At 41.5% G+C, this 25,500-nt stretch overlaps 1 protein-coding gene across 1 annotated transcript in view; it reads right to left on the bottom strand.

The window, feature by feature from the left end:
* Positions 1 to 25,500, bottom strand: part of ERP44 (endoplasmic reticulum protein 44) — a 238,984-nt gene that overhangs the window by 25,997 nt on the left and 187,487 nt on the right. Inside the window, exons 8-9 of the mRNA XM_030205130.1 lie at positions 22,476 to 22,592; positions 5,350 to 5,461 (exon numbers count right to left, since the gene is read on the bottom strand). Coding sequence (XP_030060990.1) covers positions 5,350 to 5,461; positions 22,476 to 22,592 — 229 coding nt within the window. The remainder of the gene's footprint in view (positions 1 to 5,349; positions 5,462 to 22,475; positions 22,593 to 25,500) is intronic.

Here is a 25,500-nt window from a genome sequence, read left to right as displayed (position 1 = left end):
GGCAACAGGCGCCCTTCCTGATAAGAATATCAAGAAAAAGCATCTCACGCGAATCAAAATGCATTTAAAATTTTTTATTTCTGTTATTAAGCCAATTGAGAAAAACAGACAAATGAACAGTATCACTCTTCCAGAGAATAAAAATATCATCAATAAATCTTTTGTACATACGTACTTCTGACTGGAAGGGGTGTTGATTCAGATGTAAATTTTCAAACTCTGCTATGCACAAATTTGCTATATCAGGGGCAATAAAGGCCTCCATAGCAGTACTTTTAATCTGATCAAACTTTTCATCAAAGTAAAAATAATTCTTAATCAAGGCAACCGTCGCTAAGATCAATATTAACCTATTTGGAATGCGTTTATGAGTACGTCTATTAGCCAGTGTTTTTTCAATCACCATGAGTGCTTCCAGTTGGGGAATATTTGTATACAGGGCCTCGATGTCTAATGTGACCAAGTGCAAATCTGTTAAGTCACCATCAACATTTTCCAGGAGGGAAATCACATAGGATGGGTCCCGTACATACAAGTCAATAAAAGGGACAAAGAGGCTTAAGGAAAAAAAAAATTAGAGAGGGGATTTAATAGTGACCCATTCCCTGAAATTACTGGTCTACCTGGCGGGTCAGTCAAAGATTTATGTATTTTTGGTAATAGAGAGAGAAAGAGAGAATCATAGGATGTTCAACGAGATAGTTATTTTCTTTACATGTAAGGTAGCCCATCTGACTTGACAAATTAACTATTTGTATAATGTCAGCCTTTAAACTTTTGGTGGGATCTTGAACTAAGCAGCGTAAAACTCTGTGATCTGTCTCAGAACTACTTCATTGAAGGCTGTGATCAAGAGGTAAGGAGGACCAGGTGGAATCCACTGGGAATCATTCTTAACAACCAACATTAGTCTGAGAGAAAAAAATGTCTTAACTGTCGTTTCTGATTGAACTTATAAAGGTCGAGCCGCATCTGGAAAGTGTCTTGTGAGGTAAAGGGCACAAATGGTAAACCCTTAATATAGCTTCTTCAGCTGCAGATAAGCATACACAGGATAAATTGAAGATGGGAATATCATCTACCACTATCCTCTCAGTTGGAAGCCCCTGCCTCTGCCTCACCCCCTTACTCTGGAATTGTAAATGAACCTCTGGTGTTGATACATTGGGTCTGTTGTAGACTCCTGACCTAATCTGTCTCTCTCCAGAGTTCTAAAAAAAACAAACTCCTCAATGAGCCTGGAACAAGGGAAAGACTAGTGGTGGTGGGGGGGGGGGGGGGGGGGGGGAAAGAGTTAAAAAGATCATCAGACACACTTCTAAACTGCTTCCTATTTATGTATTGATTGTGCAATTTCTATACCACACTACCAAACATTCTAGGTGGTTTACAACCAAAACAAGCATAATAAAATAAAACAAAACAAAACAAATACTTATCAGCATATGCTCTTTCAGCAAAACAAGACATCAATCACAAGCAGCAGTTATCTTAATATCGTCCTCAAACTTCCAGTTCAGTACCAAAGGCATCCTGAAATAAAAATGCCTTACCTGTTTTTGAAATTGACCATAATTCTTCAATAAATGAATTTGGTCTGGAAACTGATTCTACAACCGTGCTCCTTCTACATAAAACATTTTCAGTCTATGATCCAGTATTATGTCTACTGGGTCTGATACTTGGTAATCTGTGTGATTTGTGTTAAGAAAAAGATCTAGGACGTTTATTGAGGCAATAAGAAGTTCTAGAGATCTTCCTACTTGTAATTTAAATTTATCCTTGATTGGTCCTGACCAATGTATTTCTGATTAACTAGTTCCATCTAGCTTTAGTAGTCCATGAAAAAAAAATCTAAATATAGCCTCTTAAAATATTTATATTATTACAGCCCCTATTAATATTTTTTTTTCTGCAGAGAACATTCCTAGAGGAGGAGTAGCCTAATGGTTAGAGCAGAAGACTGAAAAACAGGGAAACCTGGTTCAAATCTCACTACAGTTCCTCGTGATCTTTGGAATGCAACTTAACCCCCTCTACTGCTTCAGTTACAAGCTTAGGGGCCTTTTTACTAAACTGCACTAAAACGTGGCCTGCGATACCAGTAGTGTGGGGCTTTCCCCACACGTTGAGGCCACTTTTGTCGCGGCTGTAAAATGGCCGCATTTTCAATTTCTTCAATTAATGGCCACATGCTAATTTCCCAATTAATGCATAACCTTTAGCATGGGAGACCTTATCGACACCTAGTTATTAGGAGAGAAGGGCTCTCGTGTTACCCACATGCTAATCGGTTAGTGCACTGCGATGCAGCTGTGCAGATTAGCACTGGGCAAGCCTACTTTCCGCCCCCAGCGCTAAAAAATATTTTTTATTTTGCGCCAAACACAAAACTACTGTGGGACACCTGAGCGCACCCTGTGGTAGTGGATTTTACCCTGCTGTAAGCATGTGCTAGTGTTTACTGCAGCTTAGTAAAAGGACCCCTTAGATTGTAAGCCTGCCAGGGAAATGAAAATACTTACTGTACCTAAATGTAACTTATCTTAAGCTACAACTGAAAAAAGCAAAAACTACTTCTAAAATCCCTTTCCCTTCCCTTAATCTCTTATCCTATTGAGATGTGTTAGATACTCTCTCTCATCAATATACAGAGGCATTCTATTTTGCAATACAAAATGTTGCTAGCGGGCTGCAAAGTAAAGCCAATCATTGAACTGTGTGCCTCATAGAGGGAACTGGGAATCGATCTGCAAAATCTTTATCACACACGTCATGGAACTAAAAGTTTCTAGTGTCAATTACATAGTTAATTTCACAGTTTTAAAGTTCTAGCAATATACTATCATTAGAAACAGAAGTTCCATATAGTGGTGGTCCACTGATCCAGGATCATAAAATTATGCTCAACAGGAAACAGAGACAGTATCACACAATACACAGAAATAGGGGGAAAAGGCTGGTCCTAAAGCTAGTTGTGACACTGGGAGTAAAGGTAATGAAGGAGTAGAAGGAATATACAAATAATCAAGATAATACTGAGCAGGTTCTGAGAAGAGTCATGACTAACAATTACAGGTACAACAGGAACATGGTTAGAGGAATTTCAAAGGAAGATTACTCAAGTGAGTATTCACTGGCTGATAGTAGGATATGAGAACTAGCATGGCATTATGCAACAGACTACATACAAATATTAATTTTGAATACCAAAAAAAAAATCATTTTTCTTGCAAGTTAAGTAGTTCTGGCAGCTCACAGCCAAGAAACTAATTTGCACACATTTAACTCTGCAGAGATTATTTTATATGCCTTAATACTAATAATTATTTTTAACGCTTATCTTAGGAAGTTTTCATCATCTTATTGCAAGCTTGATGCATGCCCTCCATCAGTAATAAGAATGATATCTCCCAAGCTTATTAGTCTAATTATAGAAATGACTGGAAAAAATCTTGGTCAAGGATGTTTCCTAAAAGAGGAGGGTAAGATAATATTAACACCTATTCCTAAAAACATCACTATCCCTAGTTCGGATGTTACAAACTATAGACCAATTGCTTCCATATCGATAATGACTAAAGTAACAGAGGGAATAGTCGCTGCTCAATTAGTCGAATACCTGGATCATTACCATATTCTTCATTATTTTCAGTCCAGATTTAGAAGCGGATACAGTAACAAAACCATCTTGATATGCAATATCAAAAGGAGGTTAGTCTGGGTAGACAAGTCCTGTTGCTCCAGTTTTATATGTCGAGCGCTTTTGATTTGGTGGACCATCATACTTTATTAAGTTTATTGAGTGGGCTCAGCATCACTGGAGCAGTGTTGGACTGGTTTAGAGGGTTTCTTGTTAATCGGGCATATCAGGTAAAAATTAAGGGAGAACTTTCACGGGAATGGTCACCATTGTGTGGCATTCCACAGTGCTCCCCGCTGTCTCCAACCTTATTTAGCATTCTTTATGGTCCCTTTGGAATATAGGCTGGAAGCTTTGGGGTTGCATCCATTTATCTATGTGGAAGATATAACAACTTTTATACCTCTAGTTGGAGAAATACCACAAATAACAATTAAGATTAAAGAGGTACTGGAATGCTTGCAATCCTGGGCAAGGTCCACTAAACTAAAAATGAACACTGAAAAAAAAGTTTTTGTTTATTTCTTATTCTTTGAATTTAAAATCAATAGATAACTTTGTAACTAACGGGACAACCTAAGAGTCACAATTGAAAAGACTGGGGGTAACTTTATATAGCACTGTCTTGTTTGAATCCCATGTTCAGATGTTATCAGCTAAAGTGTTTCATCTTTTATGGAAGCTCAGGCATGTACAGTCATTTTTCAAAACTGATGTATTTCATCTGTTAGTACAAACACTTGCACTAACTCACTTAGATTACTGTAACATCATTTATGTGGGATGTTCTGCAGCTATTAGTAGGCGACTTCAAATACTGCAGAGATTTTTAAAATATCTAGGCTAGAAAGTGTGAGACTGCTCCTATCAAAACACTGGCTACCTATTGAGTCTTGCTCTATTTTCAAGCTATGCTGCCTGGTTTTTCTTATTTTGCACAGATTAGCACCTTCATATGCTATCATTTTTATTAGAAAAAAAATTATATACCCAACTCAAGACACTATTTGTGTTTACAGTTTCTATCGTCTCAAGGAGTAAAATACAAATCTGCAATAGAGGCATCTTTTACCTATCAAGCGGCTTAATGGTGAAACAAACTACCAAATTATATTAGTCATCAGTCTATGTGTTTTTCAAAGAACTTTGAAAACGTAGTTATTTCAGAAATCGACTATGCTTAGTAAAAGACCCCCTTACTTTTGCCTAAGCCACAGTAACATTTTTAGCTCGATGTAGAAATCAGCTGGCGGTAAATGCCAAGATGCCCATTATATTCCTATGGGCGTCTTGGCTTTTACCACCAGCTGATTTCTACCGCAAGCTAAAAACGCTACTACGGATTAGTAAAAGACCCCCTAAATACTTTATAATGTTAATGATTAAGCTAATTAGTTTCCAAGTTTTAATTTAGTAACATAACTGGATTTAAAAAAAAATGTAATTCTAGGAGTCTTGCCCTATCTCTTGTAATGTGAACCATATAGAATAGATCCATTACTGGTTACTTGTGGCACAGAAACAATGAGTGTAATGAAATGTTAATTTAAAAAAATTCTTCATGTAATTCTCAATATACTGCCACCAACAGTCTGTATATAAATTAAACTGACCCATTAAGTCAGATAAACCACTATATAAGCATCTTAAGGTTAAACAACATTATACTAGGTTAAGGAGGATAATGGAAGATAACAAACGTTTACCTTTTTCACTTATTAACTGCCGAGCAACTTCCTGCTGGAATTTTTCTAAACTCTGTGCATCATCTTTCATATGGAACAATATAAGAAATGGTAGTCCTTCTTCTGTTAACTCCTATACAGAGATAAAAGTATATTAAAAAGCCATAATATATTAATACAGCCTAGATCCTCCTCATTATTGAAACAGGACTCTATTACTTTCATTTACACAGGAGAAATTGCATTCTGTGATTGACAACTTTAACCTGAAACAATGAAGTTCTTTACTATTATCAAGTATAATCTGAAACCATCAGTCACACATGTGAGAGGTCAACTCTACTCGCTGCCAGATGCCAGAACTTAAAATGTCTTAGTAAGCACTTTCAGGAATGTGTGGCAATGTAGGGGTGTTTCATGTTGGAGTAGATCATTGATTCCCAAGTCCAGTCCTGGAGTACCCTTAGCCAGTCAGGTTTTCAGGATATCCACAATGAATATGCATAAAAGAGATCTGAATGTAATGGAGGCAGTGTATGCAAATCAATTTCAGACTTGGGAAATACTGGTGTAAATGATAATAAATCATTTGTCTAGGGCAGTGATGGGCAACCTTTTGAGCTTCGTGTGTCAAAATTCACCAAAAAACCAAGCATAACTCGGGTGGTGTGTCACTTCAAGAAAAATCACTGCTACTAGGACCGCCCCGGGCCCCCCCTACCCGAGATCGCTGCCCACCCGCTACCGGGCCCAGAACTAACCTTAAAGCCTCCTTTCACGTTGCAGCAAGCAGCAGCAGGGCAGACCTCTCCTCCTTCCTTCTGTGCTCCGCCCTCGCGGACGTTACGTCAGGCGAGGTCAGGACACGGAAGGAAGGAGTGGCCTGCCCTGCTTGCTGCGACGTGAAAGGAGGCTTTAAGGTTAGTTTCCGGGAGCGAGGAGGGAGGGCGGACCACACTGCGGCGGCGCTGCGTGTCATCAAAAATGGCTACGTGTGTCAGTGCTGACACGCGTGTCATAGGTTCACCATCAGGGGTCTAGGGTCACAGCAACAATACAGCCCAAGGCTCAACAATCCCCTTTATCCCTTTTTATTTACAAATAAGAAATACAGACTCTCAGGAGTCTGTAAGGCATATTGGTTTATTTCGCACAGCAATACAGATAAATAACAAGCAGCAGTAAAGGTTCCTAGAATCCCTATGATTCTTAAGTCTAATATTTAAATGAAAGCACAATGCCCTTAGCTGAACACACACTTCTCTTTCAGTCAATCACCAACTACCTAAACCTAACAGAATTTGACCATACAATCTGCAGATGGCAATGCAATCTTCTCTTTCTCCGATGGTGATGGGATGAACACCGATGACAGAACAGCAGGGTTGCATGGGATGGAACTGACTAGCTGAGTCCCTGCTCAGCCTTATATATGGTTTATCAGTTATGGCCATCGTCATAATAGCACAGTGGAGGATGACTGGCTGAGGGCAATGGTTTACTTTATTATCAGAACATAAGAGTCGCCCTACTAGGTCAGACCAAGGGTCTATCTACCCAGAATCCTGTTTCCAACAGTGTCCAGTCCAGGTTACAAATATCTGGCAGAGTCCCGTTGTTACGTCCCTCACCTGAATGGTGGTCCGCGCGGCCGATTCGCCGCCGAGCCTCATCCCAGCAGCGATAGCTGGCCATGCGGGCTGGCGGCGGCAGTCCTGTGGGGTCCGGTTCCGATGGCCGACTGTCGCTCCGGCCGTGGGTGCAGGTCCAGCTGATTGATTGGACGACCATCGTGTGGTGGACGGCCATGCAGTCTGGCGGCATTCCGGAAGCCACGCCGGTTTCCAGTGTGGGTAGCTCACATGGCCTGGTTGCACGGGATTGGGCGCCTTTCCCGAGGTTCCACCTTTTCCCTTGCAGGCACCAATCTGGAGCGTTCTCTGCACCTGCCCGTGGTTACTGCTGATGCGAGGACTACTTAAGGCCGGCAGTTCCCTGCACACCTTGCTTCGGCTTCTATGCTTATAGAGGTTTGGTGCTCATCTCATGCGCTCCTTTGCTTTACTTGCCTACCGTTACCTGACCCTTGGACTGGACCTGATACTTGTTGCTTTGCTGCCTGCCCTGATCCTTGGACTGGACCTGATACCTGTTGCTTTGCTGCCTGCCCTGATCCTTGGACTGTACCGGCTCACCCTTTGAGTTTTCGCCAGCCTTGCTTCTAGCCTGGTCTGGGCGGCCCAACCCTGTCTGGTTCCCGAAGTCCTGGTGGCCACCTGCACCTGGGGGTTCAACCCCTGGGGAACGGTGGTCGCTTTCCAGGTGAAGCTAGGGGTTGTCCAGCTGCCTGACCGAGCGCGGTGCGACTCTACCCACCGTGCTCAGTCGGGGCACAAGAGCTCACTGCTCGAATCACAACAGGACCATAACACCCATATAGTGGCAAAATACCATGCTACTTAATCCCAAAGATAAGCAGTGGCTTTCCCCAGGTCTACCTTAATAACAGGTTAGGGACTTCTCCTCTAGGACTTTATCCAAACTTTTTTTAAACCCAGCTACATTAACTGCTTTTACCACTTGCTCTGGCAACGAGTTCCAGAGCTTAACTGTATACTGAGTGAAAAGATATTTTCTATTTATTTTAACTATGCCACTGTGTAAACTTAGGAGTGCCCCCTAGTTTCTCAGAGTAAAATCAAGTCACGTTTACCTGTTCCACTTCATTAAGGATTTATAAAGAGATACACCCAAGGCAGCACACAGCAGGTACAGATCGACATAAAACTTACAATTTTGTTAACAAAATACTAAAATGAACAAAAAATAAGCAAGAATATAATCAACGAAAATCTTGGAGATGGCAAATTAAATCCTAGTAATAGGACTAACATGAAACAGTTATCAGTAATATAAACATTTAACAGAACTGTACTGGGATTTATTCAACACTTTTATGAAGAGATTCATACAGTTTAACATCAAACTTACAATTTTGTTAACAGCATAACAATAGTAAAATGAACAAGTAAAGACGACAGAATGAAAGAGGAAAACTGGAAAGCAGCAACTTGACACTTAATAACAGGACTGCCATGAAACAGGATCAAAAATACACATATTTAACAGCATTGAAATTCAAATAAGCACACAATTAGAACTTTCAAATAACACTGCTATGATACTAATGTTTTTTGTATAATACAGCTTACCATATAGCTGAGGGGCCAAGTGCAGATATATACAGTGGGGGAAATAAGTATTTGATCCCTTGCTGATTTTGTAAGTTTGCCCACTGACAAAGACATGAGCAGCCCATAATTGAAGGGTAGGTTATTGGTAACAGTGAGAGATAGCACATCACAAATTAAATCCGGAAAATCACATTGTGGAAAGTATATGAATTTATTTGCATTCTGCAGAGGGAAATAAGTATTTAATCCCTCTGGCAAACAAGACCTAATACTTGGTGGCAAAACCCTTGTTGGCAAGCACAGCGATCAGACGTCTTCTGTAGTTGATGATGAGGTTTGCACACATGTCAGGAGGAATTTTGGTCCACTCCTCTTTGCAGATCATCTCTAAATCATTAAGAGTTCTGGGCTGTCACTTGGCAACTCGCAGCTTCAGCTCCCTCCATAAGTTTTCAATGGGATTAAGGTCTGGTGACTGGCTAGGCCACTCCATGACCCTAATGTGCTTCTTCCTGAGCCACTCCTTTGTTGCCTTGGCTGTATGTTTTGGGTCATTGTCGTGCTGGAAGACCCAGCCACGACCCATTTTTAAGGCCCTGGCGGAGGGAAGGAAGTTGTCACTCAGAATTGTACGGTACATGGCCCCATCCATTCTCCCATTGATGCGGTGAAGTAGTCCTGTGCCCTTAGCAGAGAAACACCCCCAAACATAACATTTCCACCTCCATGCTTGACAGTGGGGACGGTGTTCTTTGGGTCATAGGCAGCATTTCTCTTCCTCCAAACACGGCGAGTTGAGTTCATGCCAAAGAGCTCAATTTTTGTCTCATCTGACCACAGCACCTTCTCCCAATCACTCTCAGCATCATCCAGGTGTTCACTGGCAAACTTCAGACGGGCCGTCACATGTGCCTTCCGGAGCAGGGGGACCTTGCGGGCACTGCAGGATTGCAATCCGTTATGTCGTAATGTGTTACCAATGGTTTTCGTGGTGACAGTGGTCCCAGCTGCCTTGAGATCATTGACAAGTTCCCCCCTTGTAGTTGTAGGCTGATTTCTAACCTTCCTCATGATCAAGGATACCCCACGAGGTGAGATTTTGCGTGGAGCCCCAGATCTTTGTCGATTGACAGTCATTTTGTACTTCTTCCATTTTCTTACTATGGCACCAACAGTTGTCTCCTTCTCGCCCAGCGTCTTACTGATGGTTTTGTAGCCCATTCCAGCCTTGTGCAGGTGTATGATCTTGTCCCTGACATCCTTAGACAGCTCCTTGCTCTTGGCCATTTTGTAGAGGTTAGAGTCTGACTGATTCACTGAGTCTGTGGACAGGTGTCTTTCATACAGGTGACCATTGCCGACAGCTGTCTGTCATGCAGGTAACGAGTTGATTTGGAGCATCTACCTGGTCTGTAGGGGCCAGATCTCTTACTGGTTGGTGGGGGATCAAATACTTATTTCCCTCTGCAGAATGCAAATAAATTCATATACTTTCCACAATGTGATTTTCCGGATTTAATTTGTGATGTGCTATCTCTCACTGTTACCAATAACCTACCCTTCAATTATGGGCTGCTCATGTCTTTGTCAGTGGGCAAACTTACAAAATCAGCAAGGGATCAAATACTTATTTCCCCCACTGTACATGGGAAAACGATATGTGGTACAGAGTCAGTTGGGATAAATAAATGGTTGGCTAAACTAAAGGCAAGTTCTTTGTATAGTTAATCAAGCTATAAGGAACTGTTCTAAGTTACAGTGGGTGTAGCAAGCAAGTTCAAGTGCAAAATGGGTGTAGAGAGTCAGTCACCCTATGTATTAAAGGCTTGGGAGAAATAAGATACAGGTAATCAGAATACAAATGATACCATAATAGGTAGCATGAACGAATAGTCATATTACATAGGTACGATACTCACATCACCACAATACAAGTGACAAACATTATAAGGCAAGCATTAGAATATTCAGATAACAGATATAAGGCTAGGGGGACAATCATATATTGTAAACAGGCCCGCTGCGCCAGTAGGGGGAGGAAGGAAGTCTCCTCCCCAGGATTAATCCAAGCTCCACAAAGTGCAACCAATCAGATATTTTCAAATATTCTTTTCGGTTTCCAAGTTACAGACAAAAAGCTTCAGTCCAGTCCTGAGTTAGGGCGGCCCCAGGCCGGGCTGTGCTGCCCCTCACCCAGCAATCCAAAGTCTCTGCCCTTTCTTGAAGGGCTGCAATAGTCCCCTCTGAAAATACCTCTTTTCAAAGTCCGTATCACAAGCCGTGCTGGCCTCTAAGCAGGATTGTTCCCTCCTGTCCAACCAGGGTTTCCAGATCCAACACAGTCCTTACACCACAATCAGGAGCAGCTGGGGGAACCAGGCTTGTAACTCTTCCATCCCTCTGCCCTCCCCACAGCAAACAGTTCTAATCAAAACAGGCTTCCTTACAGCAGGTTTATAAATCAAAACATCTTTTAAACACATAGATTTCCACCTTCAGGTGCTACCTTCCTCAGGGCTCTCCAGCTCCCATTCCATCCTGCTTTCTGCCTCTTGTTCAGCCTCCTTAACCCCCTCCTCCACCCAATCCATCCAATCCTCCTCCTGCTTCTCACCCCACCCTTCCCTCTTACAGGTGGGAGGCATGATGTACTGATTATGGAGCCAAGGGAATTGGGCTTCTTCATTCTCCCTCCCTCTTGTGGTCAGAGTTGGTATATAGCCAGCTTGCCTATCCCTGGGGCTCCCCTTTCTGGGACGGGCAATGCATTCTGGGAGACGTAGTTCAGGGTTTTGTTGTTTCATTTTGTACCTCTGGGCTGTAGCCTTGTCACAATATGAATCTTCCATGTCAGCTCCACATAACCCAAAACAATGCGCAATACTTCCCTTTCTCAAGGTTGCCTTGAATTATCCAGGCTGCATATTAGCGGAGTCACTGCATATTTTATTCCTGGTTCAAGGTCACAGTCTTTGTCCTTGGCTGATGAAACGCAGTGAAAGTCTGACAGACAATCCATGTTGATGGCTTCGGGCCTGAACCTCAGTAAACGTTCTGTGATAAACATATGATTGTAAAGGGCCATGCCCCACAGTAGTAACCATGTTCCTGTGGTCCAGAGCATTATTTCGTTTGTTAACCATTTTGAATATTTGACTATGAAAGGCAGTAAACGCCACAATAAATGAACAGTATTTACCTAATGAGCTCAGGTCCAGATGAGGGATGGTTTGTTCACTGCGGATCACTGTCTTCAGAGACTTCTGTTACAGATAAGCAACTTCACCTTTTCTGAAGAAAAGCGGATTGCCCATCACACATGTGGTATTCCGTAACCAGTGATCAAGTCAAGTGAATGTTCCAGCACAGTAGAGTGGTCCCTTAGTGGTAGGGCATGGCAAGGGCATCTGTAGTAAGACTCTTCCAAAGCAGCCAGTCCTGAGCAGCGGAAGTAAAATCATCCATGCAGAGGTGGAGCCGTTTTGCTTCAGATTTGATTTCAATGTGCCAAGTCTTTCATGGAGCACTTTTTACATCCTTCCAGCTAGGTGCTTGACATCGGGGGAGGAGAAGTAAACATTTTAGTAATCGCAATGCTCCCAATCTGCAGACATGGCCAAACCAGTGGAGGCATGATTGTCTTATCTTTTCTTCCATCATAGATTGTATGTTGAAAATTTATTGAATGATTTCATTGTACCAATGGTTGAGCAGCGAAATGCCGAAAATTGTGCACAAGCATTTCATCTGGAACACTTCCAGTCTGCGCAAGTCCTCTGCTAGCATTGTCCATGTTTCTGATGCGTAGAGAAGGGCTGGCATGACTGCAACATTAAAACTCATCTTGGTCTTCAGTGTAACACACTGCTTTTTTCATAGACACTGTTTTAGAATTGTACAAGCTGCTTGGACACTGCCTATTATGGTTGCATATCAGCAGCTGCAGCAAATTTTGACACTTAGGCCACTGATCCTACACATTCAAAATCCTTCACCTAGTCTACTAGCTCGCCATGGATTTGAAGGCCCACTTTCAAATTATCTGATGTAACATAGTAACATAGTAGATGACGGCAGAAAAAGACCTGCACGGTCCATTTAGTCTGCCCACGATAAACTCATGTGTATACCTTACCTTGATTTGTACCTGTCTTTTTCAGGGCACAGACCATATAAGTCTGTGCAGCAGTATTTCCTGCCTCCCAACCACCAGTCCCGCCTCCCATCACCGGCTCCGGCACAGACCCCGTATAACTCTGCCCTCCCCCATCCTAGCCTCTCAACCACCAACCCCTCTTCCCCCCGCCACCCAATTTCAGCTAAGCTTCTGTGGATCCATTCCTTCTGCACAGGATTCCTTTATGCCTGTCCCACGCATGCTGAATTCCATTACCGTTTTCATCTCCACCACCTCCCGCGGGAGGGCATTCCAAGCGTTCACACACCCTCTCCGTGAAGAAATACTTCCTGACATCTTTCCTGAGTCTGCCCCCCTTCAATCTCATTTCATGTCCTCTCGTTCTACCGCCTTTCCCTCTCCGGAAAAGATTCGTTTGCGGATTAATACCTTTCAAATATTTGAACGTCTGTATCATATCACCCCTGTTCCTCCTTTCCTCCAGAGTATACATGTTCAGGTCAGCAAGTCTCTCTTCATATGTCTTGGAACGCAACTCCCATACCATCCTCGTAGCTTTTCTTTGTACCGCTTCCATTTTTTTAACATCCTTCGCAAGGTACGGCCTCCAAACTGAACACAATACTCCAGGTGGGGCCTCACCAACGTCTTATACAGGGGCATTAAAACCTCCTTTTTTCTGCTGGTCACACCTCTCTCTATACAGCCTAGCAACCTTCTCGCTACGGCCACCGCCTTGTCGCACTGTTTCATAGCCTTTAGGTCCTCAGATACTATCACCCCAAGATCCCTCTCCCCGTCCGTGACTATCAGGCTGTCATATACTTGGTTTTCTTTATATCAGATCTATAACCCTCATTTTCCTGTTCTTTCTATGATTATGTCTAGCAGCCCTTGGGCCTTGGATTCCAATTCTTTCATTAAAACAATATCATGCATACCCTCCCTCAGTAAAGATCAGATTGTCTGCACCACATTCCACATGACCAGCTAAGCTTTGCTTCATGATCCAATCAGTGACCACACTGAATAGCACTGGCAAAATATATCTATGTCTTAAACCCATTTGGGCAATGAAGTTGTTGGATTTTTTGCCATGCACCTTTACTCTGTAGGATGTAATGTAGAAGGCAGAAATAAATCAGACTAATTTGTGAGGAATTCAGGTCATCCACAGTGCTTTCCACATAGATTCCCTATCAATGCTGTTAAAAGCACTTTTGAAGTCAATGAATACTGCCATGGTTCCTTTTCAGCATCTTATCTTGTCTTCAAATATTTGCCTAACAGAAAAGATGTGGTCTATACAGCCCTGGCCTGGGCTGAAACCACATTGTCCTTCTCAGGTACTGACTTCCTACACTGGCTATAGAAGGGCTCTGCTTATTTCAACAAGCACTTTTCCAGTAACCAATAGGAGGTCGATTCCCCTATAGTTCTTACTTTTGGACTTATTCTATTCTTGTGATTTATAGTCTGAACTAATCTCAGCAATAGATTCTAGGTAGATAACAAACCATAGACATCTAACTAGATACAGACATTTATAACAATCGTAGATAACAGGCAACTGCATCATAACAATTAAAATAATAAGTTTTTTAAACTTTTTGAAAAAAAAAAAAGATGATAAAATTTGTACTTAAATGCACCAAAAGATTATTCCACTTAGTTCCTTGATATCCAAAAGAATTATCAATTAACAATTTAAACAGATTTTACTGAAGGAAAGCTAAGTTTCAACAAAGATTGGTACTGGGAATTTGTACAGTTAATTGGAAATGAGCGATAGTAAATCAAACCTTATGGAACCATACCATATAAAGTTTTATATACTAATGTTACCAATTTAAAATCAACTTTCTCCTTAACAGGAAGCCAATGCCTCTGATGCAAAAGCGGAATAATCTGATCTTATTTTTTAGCTCCAAAAATTAGACAAGCTTCCGTATTTAGTCTAGCCTGCAGTTTTACTGTAATCCCACCATACAAAGAACTGCAATAATCTAATTTAGGTAACATAATTACCTGAACCACTACTTGAAAACTTTCAGAAATTAAATATGAATGTATTGCACACAATTGCCACAATCAAAAAAAATTTTCCTTACTAGTTCATCTGTATCTCAAAAGATAGAATCAAGAAATATACCCAAAACTTTGAACTTCTCTTCTATATTGAGCACTTCCCCAGAATGCAGCACAATTTTCCTTCTGATAATCCCACCTGAATTCCCAAAACAAACCAATTAGTTTTTTTGCTTATTTAACTTCAAAAAGTTGTTATTAGTCCTATCATCTACCAATTGAACAACATACTGGGCAAACCAATTCATCTCTTCAAAATTCATATATGCAGGACTTAAAAATATCATCAACATAAGATAACAAAAATATCTAGATTAGACAGTGTTTCCTCCAGAGAACTCATACAGACACTAAACAGCAAAGGTGAAACAGGGGTACCCTGCGGAATGCCATAATGAGCCTTCCATGATGCTGAAACTGAATTTTGACCCTTAACACAATATCACCTTTTCTTTAAAGATGAGTCCTATGTCAAAGTTTCCAGTCAGTGGGAACATTTCTCAGTCCATGAAGCAGAGAATAGACTATGTAGGTTGTCAACAACAGTACTACCTCCTACTTCTAAGGCTTCCATTCAGACCTCATCTGGTCCAGCTTCTTGCATTTTTTAGTTGGTTGATGGCTTGAGTAATCTCAGTTTTGTTACTAATCATTTGCATTACCAGGGGTTGCTTCTTCACTTTCCAGATCAGTGATTTTCAACCTTTTTCATCTCAAAGCACACTTACAAAGTGCAAAAATTGTCCAGGTACACCACTGGGAATCTAACCATCCCTGCTAAGATCCATTCCATCCCCACCCATCCTTGCAAGTAATCTCCTCAATCCTCATCCATACCTATAACCTTCAGAAGTAGTAATTTCATTTAACTATGTTACTGAAATACTAGCACACGGGACCTGTACTGTGATTTTTTTGTTGTTGCCTAGGTATTAATTTGACTAAGCAAACCATGCAGTGCTCCTTTTTAATTTTTTCTTAAATTCTGTTTATTACACAGTCTTGTTATCGGAATCACAACATGAACTACAAATAACAAAATACAGAATAGAAATACCCCCCTCCCCTCATGGTGGGCTCTGATCCATAGGGTGTCAGATTGATTTCCAAGACTGTTGATTTTTCATAGCCAGGATATTTCTGAAAAGAACTGTACCATCATAGATACCAACATTCACACAATCCTCTCCAACCATACACCCTCCCTATCATACAAACTCATTCATGTGTCCCATAGATCAGTACAACTGGACAGGTGAGATGAATATCTAGGACGGTATGTCATATCTATAATGTTGTAAAAAATATTTCCAATACTTAACATATCAGAGTAGTCTTCAGTTGTTAGTTCAAGATGGGTCAAAGTTGTCATGGGACCTTACCACATTTGGTAACTTGGAGGCTCTTTCCATTTCCAATCGTGTAAAATCACTTTGTGTACCCCCAGTAAAGTATATAAGACAATTTTTTTTATAACCACCGAAAGTCTAACCATGAGTCTCCCTCCCAGTCTCCTAAGAGTAACAGACTAAGTATTGGGTAGCTGCTCCCCTATAGTTGCTTCTGTGGCAGATATGGCCTGAGTCCATAGCGTACCCAGTCATGGACAATCCAAAAAAGTGTGTTGCCAAGAGCTTGTGCATCATTACATCGAAGACATTTATCTGTATCCCACAGCTTCACTTTGCAATCTCATTCTAAGATAGAGTCTATGAATCATCTTTAAAAAAGTTTCCTGGTAATCCGCATTAGTAAGGAGTCTATAGCTGTCTTTCCAAAGCTTAATTAGAATGTCAGTGTCATAAATTTAGTTATTGCATTTGTATCCACATTTTCCCACCTCTTTGCAGCTCACCCCAAATTTAGAGGTCCAGACCTGTGCAAAACTATCTATATGTGTTACCCTTCTTTGTAAGGCGACCATCTTGATACCAATAGAGAAGGCAGTTAAATTTGTGTGGCAACCTTCTGTATCACTCCTTGATACGACCTCACCTTGAGTATTGCATTCAATTCTGGTTTCGTAACTCAAAAAGATATAACAGAATTAGAAAAGGTTCAAAGAAGAGCAACCAAAATGATAAAAGAGAAAGAACGCCTCCCATATGAGGAAAGACTAAAGAGGTTAGGGCTCTTCAGCTTGGATAAGAGAAGGCTGAGGGGGTATATGATTGAGGTCTATAAAATCCTGAGTGGTGTAGAACGGGTAAAAGTGAATTGATTTTTCACTCTTTCAAAATGTATAAAGGACCAGGGAACACACTGAAATTACATGGAAATATTTTTAAAACAAATAGGAGGTAATATTTTTTTCACTCAAAGCCGGAGGATGTGGTAACAGCAGTTAGTGTATCTCAGTTTAAAAAACGGTTAGACAAGTTCCTGGAGGAAAAGTCCATAGTCTGTGATTGAGGTGGACATGGGGGAAAGCTACCACTTGCCCCGGGACTGGTAGAATGGAATGTTGCTACTAACTGGGCTTCTAACAGGTACTCGTGACATGGATTGGCCATTGTTGGAAGCAGGATACTGGGCTAGATGGACCATTGGTCTCACCAAGTATGGCTATTCTTATGTTATGACAATTAAAACAGCTGTTTGGCTACTTTTTCCAAGATATTTTTTATATTGTACATATATGTATAGTCTTTTCATCTGTTTATGGTTACTTTACATAGTTATTTTTCTTCTTTATATAGAACATTAAAATCAGCAAAAGGTTACATAAAATGTATTGTGAAATAAAAAGGGAAAAATCTGTTTATGTATGTGTATGTATATATGTACATGATAAATTTAGTCCTTATTCAGGGTCTACTTGGCGCTTCTTGGCTTGTCTCTTCTATTCATGAAATGGATTATCTCCTGTTGATATCCAGCAATAGTCTAACTCTTGTCAATATATTCCTTTCTCCACTAGCACTTCTTCTGCAAACAATGGGTATTACTTTCTACAGCTATGCAGATGGGCTCCATTTGTCCTGATAGCATTGCTCCATTCCTGTAACGTCCTGGTACAGTCACTCACTCTGTTTGTTGCTCATTGCTCTGAAGCCAGGTGGAAAAAAAAATCTAGGTGAGTGCAAAAAATATATTTTAGTGGCATGCTGAGGTTAAGGCTTCTGCATGCTTTGGAGTTGTTCATTTTTGAGAAGGGCGCCCTCGGTTTCCATTATGGCTGAAAACCAAGGGCGCCCATCTCTACAGCCAGCGATCTCAGCATTTCAACCAAATGTTGAGATTTGGGTGCCCCCAACCGTATTTTCGAAACAAAAGATGGACGCCCATCTCGTTTCAAAAATACGGTTGGCCCGCCCACTTGCTGACGGGGCCCGGAGATGGCCGGCGCCATTCGAAATGCCCCTCAATATATCACTGACTGTTATATCTGTGGCCTCTCTTGAGACTGGCATTGCGAATTCAGACTCTGGCTTTGGTGTACAGAACCCCATTAAGTCTGGGGCAGATGATTCACATTTAGGGAAGGGAGGAAGGGTAGAAGCAAGGGATGGAATGGAGAGGGAGAAAAAAAATATATATAAAAAAAAGAACTAAGCAATTGATGAATATGATATTAATGACGTTTGTCATTTATATTTAGCATTTCAAACCCTTGAATGTTGTTCCTATTATTCATAAGGAATGTTAAAAATAAAATATATTTAAAAACTAGATGCCCGCATTTACGTGCCTCTTGTGCAATATATAGAATACTAGCACTTATGCGCATAAGTGCACACTTACCTACAAAAATATCAGCAGACTGCCTTAACGATATTCTGTAACCATGACCTAAATTAGACAGTGCATATATGTAAGGAGGGGCATGTACGTGGGCGGGATGCATATGGGGCTCCTACATACACGTGTGGCTTATAGAATTCTGTAAATTATGTATGTCCCTGCTGTGTTTACGTGAATTCCATGGCTGGTGTATCCATAGGTGTGTAAATGTCAGGTATGCCAATACTGAGTTACAGTAGTATTCTATAAAGGAATCTGGGTACCCAGATCCCACCACACATCCTCAGGGTGCTTAACTAGAAGTGCCCAGTGGTAGAATTCCCCCCCCCCCCCCCCAATGCATTTCTTGATCAACTTTAGGGATCTAATGCTCTCTGTCAGTCAGATGGATGAGCAAAATATGACATTATTAGAAAATATAAATTCATCATAAAAATCAATCTAATGATAGTCTATAATGAAAAGAGTAGGGAAGACTGATAGTGATCAGAAAAGGTGGCAGGCAGTACGAGTGTTGCAGTCCAAAATGAGTTAAAAAGTCCAGATCTTTTCTGAGTCCTTTCTTCTCACTTCCAAAGTGTCCGATCCTTTAATATCGAACGTTTTACTTCCTGGATTGTTTTAGATTTTCCATTAAGTATCCTGATCAATAAAGATATTAAGTCAGTCCAATAAAAAAGTACACCCACCTTATATATAGCCTTTGTTTTTACTTGTTAACCTTTATTTCTGTGCATACAGGTGGACTATATGACCATCACACTATGTTATCCAGTTTATTAACTACTAATAGCATGTTCGGTTTTAGTGAAAATGAGCATGCACGACACTTCGCACATGCTCAATTTCATTAAAATCGAGCATGTGCACGTTAGGGGAAGCAAGGGCAGGCAACATAAGGAGAGTAGTGCTGGAGAAATTCTTCAGCTGGCAGGGGTTGGGTACCCCCATTAGCCAAGGTATGTGGGCGTGTCGTTCGTAGCCTGCTAACTTGCAGGTAGTCTTAGCCTGCCTTGCCGATCCTACAGGGAACATCAGCCTTCAATCTTGGCGAACTAATGTCCCTACTGCTTTGTGTTGATGGTTGCGGGGCCCGTCGGCATCTTGGTACCCCCGTCAGCCAAGGTATGTGGCGTTGCCGGGAGGGGGGGGGGGGGCAGGGAGGCAGGCTAAAATGTGCCCCCTCACTTTGGGCTCTGGACCCCGCCCCTCACACTTCCAGATCTGGCTATTGCCCTGCTTAAAATCACACCAACCAAAAAACATACCCTGTTTTAATATTATGAATATGTGAAAAGTTCAGGGATGGATGAAGAATGAATAGTTAAGGGAGTTGGGGTAGTGGTTTCATAGACAATCTTGTTCATTATTGTTTATTATGCTTGAATTCTGATATTCTTGCTGCTTGCATTTCCGCTTACTTGTCTATTTTGATGGATATGACAATAAGGATATTTAAACATAATGTGAAAAGTTGATGGGATCAGTACTGAAAAGAAATTTACTGCACTTTAGTTAACAGGCCCCTAAGGATTTGCATTTGCTATACTTTAACTGCAAAAATTAACAAGTGGTAAGTGCAGAGGCTGTGCGCTAGCTGTTGGTGTCATGCCCAGCATGTCCCCTGCAGTTACCACACAGAAAACTTGTATACTGTTCTTTTAGTGTATTTGCCACTGAATAAGTGACAGCGCATGGTAAAGTACTGTGAACTAACTCAATGTGCATTCCATATTCATTCTCTGCCCAGTTTAATTTTATTTTAACTTAACAAAACTTATATCCTGTAACTATGGGTGGGTTAGAACCAACAAATAAACGTATTAACAACAAAAATAACATACAACAAAGACCATTTTTAAAAAGTCTAATAAAGCAAATTAACTACAACTAAACCATAAGCTTCCAGTGTTAGTCCCTCAAGACAATAGGCCTGAATCATATGTTTACTATGCAGTGTGATAGTCACATCCAGATAGTTGGGTTAAGGCAGTTTCAGTTTGAAATACAAGTCCCAGAAGGCATTGCAGGCAAGGAGCCAGGGGGTGAGATGAAGAACCCGGACTGGACTCCTAGCTGCAATCGGGGAAGACATGGGTGTAAGCTGGCAGGATGTGTAGAGTGGCTGCCACTAGGGGGAAGAGAGATAGGAAAACTCTGGGTGCAGGGGCTCCTCATTAGTCTAATGCTTAACTCAGCTGGTATGGGTGTGAGGGAAGCTAGTGGAAGGAGAATGATTGGTTGTGAGAGCAGATAAAGAGCCTAGACTGAAGCTGACTGTGAACCTATATTGAGTCCTGGTAGATGCTGGCAGCCTACTGCTTAAAGGGGACTATTTGCTACACACTTTCAGGTGGCTTACATGTGCTTAAGATTAAAGGTGAATGCTGCTGTTGGAACTGTGCATCAGGTCTACTAGAAACCTGCATGGAATAAAGCCTTAAAATTGAAGTTGCTGGTGGACATTTGTTCTTGATTGTACCGGGAGCGCTCTCCCTGGTGACAGCAGAAATAAACACCGTATACAAAGGCTTTTCCAAACAAGTTGCGCCTTCAGCTGCTTTCTAAAATTTTCAGGCAGGGTAATAGCTCATAAAGGCAAAGGTAATGAGGTATCATAATGTAGACCCTGTCATCTGAAAATAGAAGAACATGAGTCATCCAATCAGAGTATAGTGAAACAGTGACGTAGCTACAGGGGGCCACAGGCCACTGGACCCCCCAATTGGCTCTGGGGACCCTGGTTGGCTGGCAGGGATCCCCAACCCCCACCAGCTGTTTATCCTACTACTACTTGACATTTCTATTGCGCTACTAGGGTTACGCAGCGCTGTACAATTTAACAAAAAAAGGGCAGTCCCTGCTCAAAAGAGCTTACAATCTAAAGGACGAAATGACAAGTTGGGGTAGTCTAGATAGCTATTGCATTACATAGCTATAATTCGGGTTCCTCTTTCCCACATGAATCACTTTGCACTTGCCCACACTGGTCTCGACACATTGCCTACCCTGCTCTTTTCAGTTGTGCCATGAATGCTCATTTTAGTGAAACTGAGCATGTGCGACACTTCATGCATGCTCAGTTTCATTAAAGCAAGCAAACACAGCGAGATTGAGAACAGAGTACGGCAGGCAATGCGAGACAAGCGCAGGACAAGCACTTCAGCTGGCAGAGGTTGGGGACCCCCCGCTAGCCAAGGTACTACTATCATGCGGTGACATGGGGGGGAGGGCGGTGGTGGGGACATGGGCTAAAATGTGCCCCCCCCCCACACACACACTTTGGGCTCTGGTCCCCCTTCCTGTTGAGGTCTGGCTACGCCCCACTAAGTAAAATGAAGGTATTTCCAGTAAACACTGACTGGAAGAATGTAATCATGGGAAGTTCTTGGTTCGTAACATGGCATGCATATTAGGTGTGAATTAGCATGCTCTGTAATGCCAGCATGGCATCGGTTACTGTGCTTGTGTGCTAACAATGTACGCTAACACCATAGCACACTTTAATGAACAGATCTTTTAGTAATAGATTAAGAATGTGGGAAGGTAGTTAATGGGAGGTGATAGGGTTACAGTGGTGTTTGTTGGTTACTGTGAATCACATGGACTTGTTTTATGTTTTAAATATATTGCTTTTATATTTTTATTAATGCACACCACTTTGGAGGGATTATAAGATTAAGAAAATTGAATTTTAAATCTTTAAATTAAACTTAGTAGTGCATTTCAAAACACAAAAACGTGTAAAACAATGAAAACCTGGTTATTACATTACATAGAGTTCTTATTGACCACAACAACCCAGTGGGTTCAGCGTGGTTCACAAAAGAAGAAAAAAAAAAGGCAGACCCTGTGAGCTAACAAATACCAATAAAGAAGATACAATTTCTTATATCAATACTACAAAAACAATTTCATAGCACATTAAAATTTTCTTAAAAATGAAAGTTTTTAAAGCTTTCCTAAAAACACATTATCCATACCTCTCCATTTTCAAACGTGATCTCCCGAACCAGAGGTACACACTTATCTTGTGTCCATGCATAGGACAAGTCAAAATTAGTGAGAGAACCTAAGTACACCATATCTGGGGCATGCTCCTGTACAGAAAAACAGAATGGTAATTTCCACGTTAAATAATGCATAATCAAACATGTAATGTTGACTTAAGACATTATTTATATGTATTTATATATATTTTGCATTCAATAAAATTGCATTTAAGCTAATACGTTATTATTAAATAAGTAGTGCACAAGAAAAAATATGAAACACAAAAAGACCAAAAATATGGGAAAAAGTATTGTTCATACCAGTTAAAGCAAGGGATGCAATGAGTAACTGTAAAAGAATAATATAACTACAAACAGAGCACATTTGCTGAGTTTAGTTAAGTTTTATGCTTCCTGTTACTGTACACAAGTGTTTGCATTGAAGACATGGATGAGTGGAGGAGTAGCCTAGTGGTTAGTGCGCGGACTTTGATCCTGGGGAACTGTGTTTGATTCCCACTGCAGCTCCTTGAGACTCTGGGCAAGTCACTTAACCCTCCATTGCCCCAGGTGCAAGAATAAGTACCTGTATATATTATGTAAACCGCTTTATATGTAGTTGCAAAAAAAACACAGAAAGGGTGGTATATCAAGTCCTATTTTCCTTCCCTTCCCATATTGCTATTTCCCTGATAAGGCCCTTTCAGAAAGCATGGCCATGCTGGATTACCTGGAATACTGTGTTTAGTCTTAAATTTTTTTTTTTTTTTAATATATTTTATTAAAAGTATGAAAGGCATATAACAAAAACAGGCAAAATTTTCGTATGTTGCAACATACATGACATGTCTGTGAAGTCTCTCTAAGTGACACCAGAGCAACAGCAACTCGTATATCCTGGATGATAAGCAACTGCAAACTTCAAACAAATTCTCAACTTGTAAATACGCAACTTGTAAATAATGCATGGGAGCCTGCAGTTCCCAATACACTTAAAATTTAAACAGTGTATAATTAGTTATAATTTCTATCTGAAATCACCTTCAAGCGGGAAGGTTTTTTTGGTTTTTAGCTGCGAAATGATTAGTCCATAGTTCATCTTTATTTTATATACAGTCCATCATAAGTAGCAGTTTAAAATCAGAGAAAAGAGAAAATTGGGAAGAAATAAGGAGAGATACAGTTGGTGGTCTAGTTTACAATTACTACTACTACTACTATTTAGCATTTCTATAGCACTACAAGGCATACGCAGCGCTGCACAAACATATAAGAAAGACAGTCCCTGCTCAAGAGCTTACAAGCTAATAGACAAAAATAAATAAAGTAAGCAATCAAATCAATTAATGTGAATGGGAAGGAAGAGAGGAGGGTAGGTGGAGGTGAGTGGTTACAAGTGGTTACGAGTCAAAAGCATGTTATAGAGGTGGGGCTTTCAGTCTAGATTTAAAGGTGGCCAAGGATGGGGCAAGACGTAGGGGCTCAGGAAGTTTATTCCAGCGTAGGGTGCAGCGAGACAGAAGGCGCGAAGTCTGGAGTTGGCAGTAGTGCGAAGGGAACAGATAAGAAGGATTTATCCATGGCGAGGAGGGCACGGGAAGGGGTGTAGGGAAGGACGAGTGTGGAGAGAGACTGGGGAGCAGCAGAGTGAGTACATTTATAGGTTAGTAGAAGAAGTTTGAACAGGATGCGAAAACGGATAGGGAGCCAGTGAAGGGTCTTGAGGAGAGGGGTAGTATGAGTAAAGCGACCCTGGCGGAAGATGAGACGGGCAGCAGAGTTTTGAACCGACTGGAGAGGGGAGAGGTGACTAAGTGGGAGGCCAGCAAGAAGCAGATTGCAGTAGTCTAAACGAAAGGTGACAAGGGTGTGGATGAGTGTTTTGGTAGAGTGCTCGGAAAGAAAGGGGCGGATTTTACGGATGTTGTAAAGAAAGAACGACAGGTCTTGGCAATCTGCTGGATATGAGCAGAGAAGGAGAGAGAGAGTCAAAGATGACCCCAAGGTTTCGAGCTGAGGAGACAGGGAGAATGAGAGAGCCATCAACAGAAATAGAAAATGGGGGAGCGGGGAGGTGGGTTTGGGGGGGGAAAATGAGAAGCTCGGTTTTGGTCATATTTAATTTCAAGTGGCGTTGAGACATCCAGAACAGCAATGTCAGACAAGCACGCTGAAACTTTGGTTTGGATGCAAGGTGAGATATCAGGGGTAGAAAGGTAGATTTGGGAGTCATCAGCATAGAGATGGTAGGAAAGCCATGGGATGAGATTAATGAACCAAGGGAAGAAGTGTAGATAGAAAAGAGGAGGGGACCAAGAACAGAACCCCGAGGTACGCCGACAGGCAGAGGGATAGAAGTAGAAGAGGATCCACCAGAGTGAACACTAAAGGTGCGGAGGGAGAGGTAGGAAGAGAACAGGAAAGGACAGAGCCCTGGAATCCAAGTGAGGACAGGGTATCGAGAAGTATGCTGTGATCGACAGTGTCAAAAGCAGCGGAAAGATCAAGAAGAATGAGGATGGAATATTGACCTCTGGATTGAGCCAGTAATAGGTCATTGGAGACTTTAGTAAGCGCAGTTTCGGTTGAGTGGAGAGGGCGAAAACCAGATTGTAGTGGGTCAAGAATAGCTTGTGAGGAGAGAAAATCAAGGCAGCGGCGGTGAACAGCACGCTCAAGTAATTTGGAGAGAAAAGGAAGGAGGGAGATGGGTCGGTAATTAGAGGGACAAGCAGGGTCGAGTGAAGGCTTCCTAAGGAGAGGGTGTGACCACAGCATGTTTAAAGGCAGCAGGGACAGTCGCAGTGGAAAGTGAGAGGTTGAGAATGTGACAGATAAAAGGAATAAGAGCAGGAGAGATGGCATTAAGAAGGTGGGTGGGAATGGGATCAGAGGAACAGGAGGTACATTTTGAGGAAGAAAGGAGAAGTGTAGTTTCCTCAATAGTAACTTCAGGAAAGGAGGAAAGGGAATGAGGGGAAGGAGAGAGAGGGGAACGGACTAGAGGAGGGAGAGT

This window comes from Microcaecilia unicolor, chromosome 1 (genome assembly GCF_901765095.1).
Source record: "Microcaecilia unicolor chromosome 1, aMicUni1.1, whole genome shotgun sequence".
Classification (NCBI taxonomy): Eukaryota; Metazoa; Chordata; class Amphibia; order Gymnophiona; family Siphonopidae; genus Microcaecilia; species Microcaecilia unicolor.
Note: the sequence above shows the minus strand (reverse complement) of the source record. Positions and strands in the feature narration are given on the sequence as shown.